The sequence below is a fragment of the Alosa alosa genome, chromosome 5 (assembly GCF_017589495.1).
Source record: "Alosa alosa isolate M-15738 ecotype Scorff River chromosome 5, AALO_Geno_1.1, whole genome shotgun sequence".
NCBI classification, from domain to species: Eukaryota; Metazoa; Chordata; class Actinopteri; order Clupeiformes; family Clupeidae; genus Alosa; species Alosa alosa.
Genome location: NC_063193.1, coordinates 32,145,859 through 32,158,358, shown reverse-complemented (window position 1 = coordinate 32,158,358; position 12,500 = coordinate 32,145,859). Strand labels below are relative to the sequence as shown.

The 12,500-nt window shown below is 44.9% G+C and overlaps 1 protein-coding gene and 1 long non-coding RNA gene across 2 annotated transcripts in view; both read right to left on the bottom strand.

Moving 5' to 3' along the window:
- LOC125295142 overlaps positions 1 to 1,005 on the bottom strand; it is a 15,923-nt gene extending 14,918 nt beyond the window's left edge. Inside the window, exon 1 of the long non-coding RNA XR_007193637.1 lies at positions 213 to 1,005. This is a non-coding gene — a long non-coding RNA (uncharacterized LOC125295142). The remainder of the gene's footprint in view (positions 1 to 212) is intronic.
- Positions 1,006 to 2,105: 1,100 nt separating this feature from the next.
- Positions 2,106 to 9,005, bottom strand: tmem230b (transmembrane protein 230b). Its single transcript, XM_048244635.1, has 4 exons — positions 8,857 to 9,005; positions 8,484 to 8,603; positions 8,158 to 8,280; positions 2,106 to 3,261 (listed from the first exon to the last, which is right to left on the bottom strand). The coding sequence occupies exons 2-4, from the start codon at positions 8,577 to 8,579 to the stop codon at positions 3,124 to 3,126; spliced, it is 357 nt and encodes a 118-aa protein (XP_048100592.1). The 5' UTR covers positions 8,580 to 8,603; positions 8,857 to 9,005; the 3' UTR covers positions 2,106 to 3,123.
- Between the last annotated feature and the right edge of the window lie 3,495 nt (positions 9,006 to 12,500).

Here is a 12,500-nt window from a genome sequence, read left to right as displayed (position 1 = left end):
TATTTGATTAGTGTGCTGCGAAGAGTGTGATAGTATAATTCACGCAGTCCAAGCCAAACTGTAACTAACAATAAATCAAGATACACTCAGATTCATCCATGATTATGGTTACGCAGTGTTTTTAAACAAAGGTCTCCCACGACTGGAAAGCGAGACTATGTGTACATGTGTGTGTGCGTGTGTGTGTGTGTGCACATGAAGGAGCGTCTTACCCAGATTAGGCACTTCGCAGCGTCAAAAGAATGAGGTTGTTAGTCCATCGATGAAAGGCCTTCCCGTGGTCTTGAATATGTATTTAATGTAATGAACCTTTGTAAAATCGTTATTGATTTATTTAAGTTAGAATACATCCAGTTAAATAGACGTCAGAGTTTTCTCAGACGTCTTCCAGTTCAGTGAGCTAACAGCTCAGTATGTAAAATATTCTCGAAGGGAGGTCAAAATGATAAATTGCATTCAATAACCAGTCAATGTCCGGGTTAGTCTCCCTTCGGTGAGATGAAGTCTTCTGAACAGGTGCTCCGCGTGCAGCGGGGGCGGAAATTGGAACATGTGGGGAGGCTGGTGATATCCCTCAGGGCTCGAGCTAGATGCACGGACCTTCCGTCCCGGGCAGTCCACTATCCTGGATCACACCGCGAGATTGCCTGCCTCTAGGGGTATTTAAATCTCTTTCCTGAGCGCAGTCCAGTAAAAACACTTTCCAGTCGAAAACAAGTACATCGCTAAAAGTCGAACTTGGGTTCCGTTCTCCAGTTGCTCTTGCTCAACCTGAGTTCTAGTAGGATTTCCCCCGTTCGAAGTTCGCTAACGCCTTAAATTCCCAACACTTGTCGGCAGACTTCCTCTAAAAGGAATGCAGCGTTTACAAATATTAGTTAATGTGTAGGCAGGTGAAGCGAGAATGCAGCTTATGAGTTGTACGGAGAGTGCACTTTCTCCCGCTGCTGTCGACGGGTCTGCCTTGCTCTTCCACTCCCGTCCCCTTTCTCTCGCGGTCGCAGCGCGTCCTCTTCTCCCGCAGACAATGCGCACAATGCTCGCGCCTCCTCCCCCTCCCTCGGCACACACACCACGCGTTACCCTGTCACCAGATTGAAAAATTACACTACCGTTGCCTTCCCATTTGTCTGACCTCGTGACGTTTCCCCCCCTAGTCTGACCCTAACGGAGTGACCTAAAGGTCCGCGCGTATTGTCTTCAAATGCCGCTGAGAATTCCAGTCATCGTCTGCACCTACTATAGTCCCCAATTGAATAAATTATCTACGGCTCTTTGTATGAATTGTGGAAAATACCTACATATGTTTGGTAAGGATACGCAGCTTTGAACTTTAAAGTGCTGCTTCGCCAAATACTTTCTTTAATTCGTTTTTCTAGTGCCTGCATGCCCTTTAATTGTGATTACATTTACGATATTACAATGAAAAACAGAAACTTCAATTCAATCAAAGTAGCGTTCATATTCACCATGACATAAAATAACATCTAAACCTCTCAAAACATCTACTGTGGAAAACTAAGGAAAAGTAAAAACCAAGGACGGCTTTCACTCTAAACTTTTTGTAAAGATATTAATTCACAAAATCTTCTTTACTCCACACGAGGGCGCGCGTTGACGGAAGGCGTTGGGAACTCGCACAAAAGGCCATCGTATAACCTGCTCAGTAGTTCCCTTTTGTGTTTGAACAAAAGTTGACAAAAGTCTGAGCTCGGAACCCTGCGGTGGGCCGCGGGCGACACACGGATTCACCAGATTCCATTTCGAGCCAACTCCAGCTTAGTTCGCCATTTAGGGATTTAAAGACAGCTGGCTTTATGGTGCAAACCAGGATGGGTGCTGGTATCCAGTCTGCATATGGGGCTAAGACTTGTCTACCAACACGCTTTAAAGGGTGCTAAGTCTGATTTAAATAAGAACCCAAGAGAAAAAAAAGAATCAATCAAACACACAAACTTGAAACTGTGCCAACTGTGTCAGTTTACTACTTCAAACTGTCCGAGAGAGGTTAACCTGTTCTTGAACCTTTCTCAACTTTAAAGACAATGGTCTGATAAAACAGCAAACAGATCCTGACACACACAGATTCAATGAGACCGGTAGAATGAATGCTGCGTGCAGTGTTGTAGCACATTCCACTTTATTGTTTGAACATGAGGCTGTACAGTAGAGTTGTGCGGGGGGCTACGCTACGCTAGCCCCTTCATTACTCCCCGGCTGATCTGATCCGACACAAACACACGGCACATCCAGCTGAGCACACTGATTAAACTTTGGCCTGTGGAAAGCCTCTAACACAACTGAATTACAGATGCAATCCCACAAATCCAAACAAACAAATGAAGACAAATGAATCCAGAGCTGGACAATTAGGAGAGGAGTGGGCATGGGAGTTGGGCATGGGAGTGGGCATGGGTGCGGGTGCTTTCCAGTGATGAGGGCGTGCCGGCGAGTTTAATGCCCTGGGCATGCCATGCCTGCTGCCCGCATGTAGGGGACGGCATGCGGAGATGAAAGCCTTCATGCTTAATCGCTTCAGATGGACGCCATCTCTCTGGAACTCAGCAGACTGAGCCACTGGCTGGGTGCTGGCTGAGGATCGGCTGGACACTGGTTGTACACTAGCTGGGTGCAGGTCCACCTCTACTGGAGTTCATAACTGAGGACGGGGTGGGTGTGTGTGTATGTGTATGTGTGTGTGTGTGTGTGTGTGTGTGTGTGTGTGTGTGTGTGTGTGTGTGTGTGTGTGTGTGTGTGTGCGTGCGCGTGTGCGTGTGTGTTGTGTGTGGGGGGGATTTATTGCTAAGGGGGTCCATCATAATCTCACTCCTTGATTAGAGTCAGGGATGGCAGCACAGATTGGGAGGAGGAATGTTTTCACAAGTTTGAAATGAAAGCAGCTGTTCTCTACATGACTCCGCCTTGTTTGGCCAAACTAGACTACCATCAAATCAATTATTACACAATCTGTTACATAAAATAGAATGAAATATAATTCTCATTTCACAGTCAATTCTCTTAGAGCATTTACATATTTCACATCTTAAACCCGGCTCAGAAACAACCCCAAATGTCTGGCGACAGAGGAGTTCCCCTCAGGACTGTCTGGTTGCCGTACCAACGTCAGTCAAAGTCAGGAATGTCATCATAGGAGTAACCACGGTAACCTCGGAAGGCATAGTAGGCAATCCGCAGATGATAAAATCCAGGAAGGAACACCAGGATTCCGATGATTAGGACGGGAATGGTGCGATCCTGATGCTAGATGAGAGAGATGGAGAAAGAGAGAGATGGAGAGATGGAGAGATGGAGAGAGAGATGGAGAGATAGATGAGAGAGAGATGGAGAGATGGAGAGAGAGATGGATGGAGAGAGATATAGATAGAGATGGATGAGATTTAGAGAGAGATGGAGAGAGAGATGGAGAGAGAGATGGAGAGAGAGACTTTTATGGAGAGAGAGATGGAGATAGAGAGATGGAGAGAGAGATGGAGAGAGATGGAGAGAGAGAGATGGAGAGAGAGATGGATATATATTTATAGAGATGGAGAGAGAGATGGAGATGAGAGAGATGGAGAGAAATGGAGGGGAGGAGAAAAAAAATATGTTAAATGCTCCTTATAATGACTATCTAGAGAAGATCTGCCCAGACCACCACCTCAAATGGTGGTGCAAACAAACACACACACACACACACACACACACACACACTATTCTTCACATGCAAACACACCAACACTCTTAACACACCGCTGCCCTAAACACACTTCACACACCATCACTATACACACACATAGCCACACTTCATACACACACCACTATCCTAAACACACTTCACACACACACACTACTATCCTAAACACACTTCACACACACACACACACACACACACACACACACACACACACACACACACACACACACACTATCCTAAACACACTTCACACACACACCACTATAATAAACACACTTCACACACACACACACACACACACACACACACACACACACACACACACACACACACACCACTATCCTAAGCACACTTCACACACACACACCACCAGAGGTGGAAAGTAACTAATTACATTTACTCACGTTACTGTATTGAGTAGTTTTTTTGTGTATTTTGTATTTTTTAAGTAGTTTTTAAAATTGGTACTTTTATTTTTACTTGATTACGCTTTTGAGTGAAGTATTGTACTTTTGCTACATCACAAATCCCATCCGTTACTGAGTAAAAAAAAAAAAAAGTTAAGACGACTTGATCGAGAAAAATTGCCGAACCACTACAATGATCAGCATGTAGCCTACCATAGGGCATGAATCAAGCTGGCCAAGATGGAGAGGGAAGTGGATCACGAGATACCTCAGATTACCTGTGTAACCTAGGGCAACTGTATTTTCCGGGCTCTTTCAATGGGTTGTCTCAGTTCTATTATGGAGACATTCAAGCAGTTTAACACAATGGGATTTCGTGTCTTTACATGTGTGCTCACCTTTCTTTGGAAAGAGGTTTATTAGCAGCTGTTTCCCCTCATTTTGATCTCTCTTTTTTTCCTGTTTTTGCCTTTGTTTTTTTTTTGGCAATCCGACTTGGTTTTCTTGGAGAAAGACATTGTACCAGCAGCACAATAATTAGCTGTCCACTACTAGCGATGCTCAACTACGTAAACAAAATGAGATACCTTATGAATCGTTGTGCAGGCGGACCAAACCATTTTGAGCTTTAGCAAGGGAGAGTGAGAATGACCTTAGACCTTGTCAAACTCATATTAGGTAGTGGGCGGATTTGTTGGAATGAAACCTAGTGGGGCTGTCATTGTCATGGTCATTATAATTTTTCTGCATGGGTATCAGAGTGTTGTTAGATTATCACTTATGAGCAAACAAGTAGCCTACACAATAATGTGCTGCTGTCACATACTGCTCTTTTCTCTCTTGAACATGCCCTACTTCCATGTTACTTTTTCTGCTTATTCCTTGCTGAGGATGGCTTGTAGTGCTAGGTTTAATCAATTTGTCATACCATAGAAATATTGGTTATAACACATTGTTGAAGAAAACTGGATGTGAATTTCTTTTTTTCCTGACTTTAACGTTCCTACCAAAAACATCTGGGGGGCGTTAAACCTGCTGGCGGGCCTGATGTTTGACACCCCTGCCTTAGACAGTCTTCACTATTTTTTTTGTATTAAAAATTTAGTCAGTCAAACTTTACATTTTGTCTGACATTCATTTTGACATTTAATTTGGAAATTAAAATATTCAGGTAAAATAAGATATATTCCAGACTTTTCAAGGGCCCTCTCCTCCATTGAGGCTCTGTAATCAGTCCCACTTTTCCCACAGTCCGAGGCCCTTGGATCTGCTGAACTCCTTTACAAATAAAGTAAACTGAACTGAAACTCAACATGGGCCTGCCTGCCTCAGATGCCTGTGAGCTGTGTAACTTTGAAAATCAACTGCCGCTCAAACTTAAAGGAGAACTCTGGCGCATTTTTCACATACAGTACTGTATATCTCCGTTCAGCAGCCAGCAGCTAAGGTAGCCAGGCAGCTACAGCACTACACTCTGGGGGGCATGAACATGGGGGCTCACAAACATGACCCCAAAATGTAGTGCTGTAGCTGCCTGGCTACTGTAGCAGCTGACTGCAGCAACTTGAGCTGGGTAAAACCGATTGTTTTGGGGGTTTTTCTGCCCCCCCCAGAAAAAAAAAACTAAGTAACTTTTACTTAAAGTACATTTTAAATGAACTACTTTTACTTGAGTACATTTTCAGATGGGTAATTTAACTTGTACTTGAGTCATATTTATTCAAAGTATTGGTACTTTTACTTGAGTACAATATTTTAGTACTTTTTCCACCTCTGCACACCACTCTCCTAAACACACACACACCACTATCCTAAACACACTTCTCACACACACACACACCACTATCCTAAACACACTTCACACACACACACATACACACACCACTATCCTAAACACACTTCACACACACACACACCACACCACTATCCTGAAAACACTTCACACACACCACTATCCTAAACACACACACACACACACACACACCACTATCCTAAACACACTTCACACACACACACACACACACACCACCACTATCCTAAACACACTTCACACACACACACCACTCTCCTAAACACACTTCACACACACACACCACTATCCTAAAAACACTTCACACACTCCACTCTGTCTGTGGCACCACAGATAAGATGTCTGGGCCTTTTCAAAGCGTTCCATATCAGCAGCCCAGACGGAGCGTGAGGACTGGGAGCTCATCTCAGTCCCGTCCATCTGCTGGACGCCACTGGCACACAGTCCGTCTGCTTCAAATGGGCCTCATTACAGAGAAATAGATAAAGGCTTTAATGTCCCCTCCTCAACAATCAGTCTGCTTTAAATAGGCCTCGTTCTCAACAGCGTGTGTGTTTGTGTGTGTGTGTGTGTGTGTGTGTGTGTGTGTGTGTGTGTGTGTGTGTGTGTGTGTGTGTATGTCTGGAGTTGTGATGGTACATGAGGAGCATCAGAGGGAATCTGGAGTCAAAGGTCACGCCATTTGGCCAATGAGGCAGGAGGGATTTCTGCAGTCTCTCTGCACACAGTTAGAACAGCACAGCAGCCCCAGGTCTGTTACGCCTGAGTGGTCAGTGTTTATAGGAAATCTATGTACACACACACACACACACACACACATACTGACATACTCACACACACACCCACAGACATACTGACATACTCACACATACACACACACACACACACACACACACTGACGTACTCACACACACACACTCACACAGAAAAGATTAAACCAGATGCACATGCATTTCACCTGACTCTAGAGAGTGACTCAAGAGCTCAGAAACATGGAGGCACAGGCACACACACACACACACACACACACACACACACTGACTCAAGAGCTCAGAAACATGGAGGCGGCCTGTAGCTTGAGGGCTGGATTGTGCACCAGGACGACCGTGCAAATCTGGAGCATCAGAAATGCTACACTACTGTAGCACGGGCTCTGTGTAAACAAGAACCGTGACGCTCAGCATCAGAAATGCTAAACTAGCACGGGCTCTGTGTAAACAAGCACCGCTCAGCATCAGAAATGCTAATCTAGCACGGGCTCTGTGTAAGCAAGCACCGCGACGCTCAGCATCAGTGTGTGCCTTGAGTTCTCTACAAACGTCTGGGAACGGTGGTATCAGTTTGAGGAGGTACCGGTAGTTCTCCACGAACATACAGGGGAGCTGGACGAAGCATTGCCGTTAAAATGGAACGTTTACACCAAATCATTCAAATTGAACATGTTCAGAGAAAACATGTTCGCCACTATGTTTGCTGAATTTGAACGCACCTCAGGATTACACCAAGCCTGCCTGTGCAGTCCCTGTGTGTGTGGAGGAGAGAGGTGGGGTACACCAGTCCTTGCCTTGTGTGTGTGCAGGAGAGAGGTGGGGTACACCAGTCCCTGTGTGTGTGCAGGAGAGAGGTGGGGTACGGCAGAGCAGCACAGCTGTGTCATCTGAGCTCACTGAGTGGGAGGAGCCTCTGTGTGAGACTGCAGGCGACTGCAGATGTGCACAGGTGTGGAGAAGTGCAGTGTACAGGTAGCACAGGTGTGGAGAAGTGCAGTGTGCAGGTAAGTTATATGAACTCACTGAGACTGCAGGTGCGTGCAGGTGTGTGATAGGAACTCACTGAGACTACAGGTGCGTGCAGGTGTGTGATATGAACTCACTGAGACTACAGGTGTGTGCAGGTGTGTGATATGAACTCACTGAGACTACATGTGCGTGCATGTGTGTGATTTGAACTCACTGAGACTACAGGTGAGTGCAAGTGTGTGATATGAACTCCCTGAGACTACAGGTGAGTTGCAAGTGTGTGCTGTGTGATATGAACTCACTGAGACTACAGGTGAGTGCTTTGTGTGATATTAACTCACTTCGACTACAGGTGAGTTGCAAGTGTGTGCTGTGTGATATGAACTCACTGAGACTACAGGTGAGTGCTTTGTGTGATATGAACTCACTGAGACTACAGGTGAGTGCTGTGAGCCATCACTGAGATTACAGGTGAGTGCAGGTGTGTGCTGTGAGATGTGAACTCACCGAGACATGGAAGTATCCCGCCTGAAGGAGGCCGCCAATGATAATCAGCAGAGACCCTATTAGGAAGAGCACCGTTGCCAGGGCGATGGCCCTGTATGGGACTTTGGGTGGACTCTTTTTGAACTACAGACAGAAAAACAGACAGACAGACAGACAGAAACACACAGACAGGGAGATGAGGACAGGGATGATAAACATAGTTATAGAAAACAACAATAGCATACAGGTCTGTGTCTTTCAGAAGGCTACTGACCCAAAAATGCAAGAATGTATTCAACCGAGAGAAGTAAACAACCACATACGGAAACACTAGAAAAGGGATTTACCTGTAAGTCGATGTAGCCATCGTCATCATTGGCCAATTTGGAGTAACGGACTTTGCTGTTGGGGATCCCACCGGTTATTGTGTTTCGAACGGGCATTCTGTTACTGTTTTTAACTAGAGGCTGGAGGAAAGACTGCAACGTTAACGAATCATCAAACTACACCCCCACCTACTAAATAACCTGCGTCTGGCAGATCGCTTTATAGAGCTCCTTGCTTATGCTTACACAGACTGGTTAGCCAGCTATCGATAGCAAACCAGGATTTACTCAAGTGGTGCTCAAATCAAATCCTATTTCTACGATTAAAATAATATTCAAATTGAATTAAATATACCTATACCTTGTTCCGTTTATAGGAGAAAGAATTAATTACCTTTAAAACATGTCACGTTGCTTATTTGGGAGTAAATATATCAGCATGTTGTGGTGGTTGCAGATCTCGTTAAACTAAACTGTCAATACTTCCGGGTGCAAATCTGCGCATGCGCAGTAAACAAACGAACAGCTCGAGCAGTTTGATGATTGACGTAGACGTAGTGAGTAGACTAGCCTACAATGTAGGGCTTTCTCCATAGCCAAAGACAGATCAGACCGCGAAGACGACGAGGCTGTTTGAAGTTGGTTAGTTGCTTTCAAAAGCAGCCACTGTACCGTCATGAGGCTAGACTAGAACAAATAACAAATACATAAAATGCCCACTGAGGGGCGCTGTTGGACCATTTCTTTTTTTTTGGCGACAGATTCCAATTATTGGGACCGAATTCCTTCCCGCGGGCCGCAGTTTGGATCCGGCCCGCCAAACACTTTCATCCGACCCGCCGAGCATTTCATTTGGTTATCAGGCTGTCGCTATTTTTTTCCTGCGATAGAGACGACGTTGGTTAGCTTTTGCTGCAAACTGCTTTTCACTCTCCTTAGAGAACTACCTGGACGCGACCCAGTCTTTGGGAACCAATGCTCCAGAGAGCAGGGGTGACAGAGTCAAGTTACATGCGGGACACGTTCCAGATGGTCCTCTTATAGGGGGGCCAGTGCATCACCGTCTTTGCTGGCTCTTGGTTCTTTGCTGGCTCTTGGTTCTAAAGACATGTCTCTAAAGTTTTGGTCTTTCTCTCCCTCTCAAATGCTACTTGCATATTGCAGACATCCCAAGTCTCCCGGAAGTTCGGGAGTTTCCCGCATATTGATAACGGCTCCCTGACGCCCGCAAATTAGATAAAATCTCCCGGAATCTAGAGCGAGCGATCAAGAGCACGCACACAAGAACGAAACTTTAAATAGTGTGTGCATGTCAGTGTAGCGCGCACACGACAGGGAAGGAGAGAGAGAGAGAGGTAGTGCGTGTGTGCCAGAGAGCATCCTGATTGGCCTGTTTCAGTTCAGTTCATAGGAGCAGGAGCGTCATGGCAGAGGAAGAGTGCCCCCCAAATAGGAACATTTAAGACCCATTTCACATCAGACTACACTGTGTTTGTAACAGTGACTTTAGCATTGTCATGGCGGGTTAAATGATTGCTAAAGACATGTTGAGGTGAGTTTAACAAGTGTCATTTCATGTGCATATTATTCAGGACTAGCCTACTAGATGGCTATTTGCCAAGGCTACATAAAGCTCTTTTTTATTGTTTTGTTTGGCTGACCCTTGAAGTGCTAACTGACACAATTGACGTTTGGTCTATGCACCTGCAGTCCTGCCCACTGAGGGGTGCTGCTGCCACCTGCTATAGTTAGTGGAGTAGCCTACACAGACTGTAAAATAGCCTAGAGGCCTCTTAATAAGCAAGCGGAACAAAACAAACCAACAAACGCAACATTGACATGCGGATCGATTCTCATTTAAACAAATCAACCTGTCAATCAATTGTCTTACAGGCTCAGATTTTGAGACCACTGCTCTAGAGTCACCTCCATCTACCAGTGCAGTTCAGTTGTGTTCCTCTACGTGATTGTGTGTGTGTGTATCTAGGTATGTACTGTATATAAATGTATCATCTATCTGTCTGTCTGTCCCATTTGACATCAGACACATCAAATCCAAAGAAGGGTGTAGCCTAACACACACATGGTTCTGAGCCAGACCTGCCTCTTGTAATGCTAATTTGACATTAGCTTTCAATAACGCACCAAGGGCTCGGCACCCGGCTCTGCATCCTTGGAAGTTCTTTTGATAGAATTTTATAAGCAGAGAGGTGAGTCAGGCCCCTGACAGTCAGAGTTATGGTGCACACACACACACACACACACACACGCCAAAAAAGCCAAAGAGATCAGCACTCAGTAGCACTCCTATTGATGCGGCTCCCTCCCGCATTTGAAGCCAGTGGCAGTGACCATAATATCAAGTGAAATATTTTTTGGAGCGCTTGGCCGACAGACAGGAATATTGCTTTGCTAAGCTCTTGGATGTAATTTGTCTGGTTGATTTGATGGACCGGGACCCTTAAACCTGCCTCTCCCGGCCCACTCCATTACAATGCAGCACGGAAACTCCACACGACTGGGCGACGGCTGGGCATTAACCTTCCATTTCCCTTCCTCAAAGACACATGTTTATCAGTGAGCATGAATATTCATACTGTCCTTCTGGATAACACCAATGACAAGGGAGAAGAGAAGAGAGGAGAGGAGAGGAGAAGAGAGGAACAGAGATACGAAGAGAAGAGAGCATGGGCGGACTGGCCATCTGGCATACCGGGCATTTTCCCGGTGGGCCGACACACCTTTTGGGCCGATAGAATAGGCTATAATTAAATAATTTTGGCCAACGATCGGCCCAAAGGAAGGACAATCAGCGGCCCATTGGTTACATTTCCATATTGACACTCGACTGATCCAATAACAGCTCACGTCAGGCCCCACCCCTCGCATTTTGGCTCAGAGCCAGGATTCTGTGAGCGCATCAAAAGTTAATCGAAGTTGCCTACACAAAATTGCGGCGGGTGCCGGTAGTGACAATAGTGCAAAAGTAACACCAATGTAGAAGCTTCAAAAATGCAATATTGCAAGTAGGCTAGCAGATGTCCGCAACATGTTGAAGTTCGTTGAGTTTAAACGAGGATGTAAGCAAGCATCCAGAGCAGAGGGACAGTGAGCAGGTGGTGGAGCCTAGTTGAGGCTACATGATAAGAACTCAGTGGTGGAGCAGGTAGGCTAAGTGTGACATGCCATGCTGACGATGATGATTATGATGATTATTAATTGCGATAATGTAATGATATGGTAATGACAACATATTAAGGCCGTGCTGTGTGTTATAATAACAAATAGCGCAACTTAAATGTTCTAAATGAATGATTTGCAAACCCGGACAGCAAAAGAGTGTCAAATCGATATTAATTGTTGGTCAGATTGATCAGTTTCCGTCAGACGCCCAAAATTCAACATCGATGGCATGAGTGGTGGTTGGTCTCTCAAAGTAGAGTGTCGAAAGGGTTCTATCTGGGAAGGGTTATCATGGTAAAGATGGGCTAAAAGACTGTAGACTGACGGAAATGTAGGCTACAAAACATTAAGTCATATTCATGCACAAGCCAACTAAGCTATATATACAGTGACCTATACGATAGGCTACTGGAAGACATTAAAGATAGTTAATTAATATGCTGTTCCAAAATGTACCAGCAATGTAGGTAGGTAGTATAGCCTACAGGAATAAAATATTTCCAGCAACAGCCCTGTTTATTTCAGTTGTCCTACAGTGATTAATGTCCACAACAATCAAGAAATTTAGCTCCTTACACATAGGCTTCAGTAACTGTTTGGTGCCGCTGTCAGTTGAGCATTGTAGTTTAAATTTAGCCTATTGAATAATTTGAAATGATGTGAATTCAAGCAGAAACTCTTTAATAATTGCTTGTAGGCTATAGCCTAGGCTACTTGAATGGAGATCATGTGCTCCATGGCTACCTCTGATCAGTCAGTGTGATCAGTGTGATAGCCAATGAGGCCTACATCACTTTCAGTGCAGTTGAAAATATATGCATATTTAAGGGTAATGCAAAGATTTTGTATTTAATT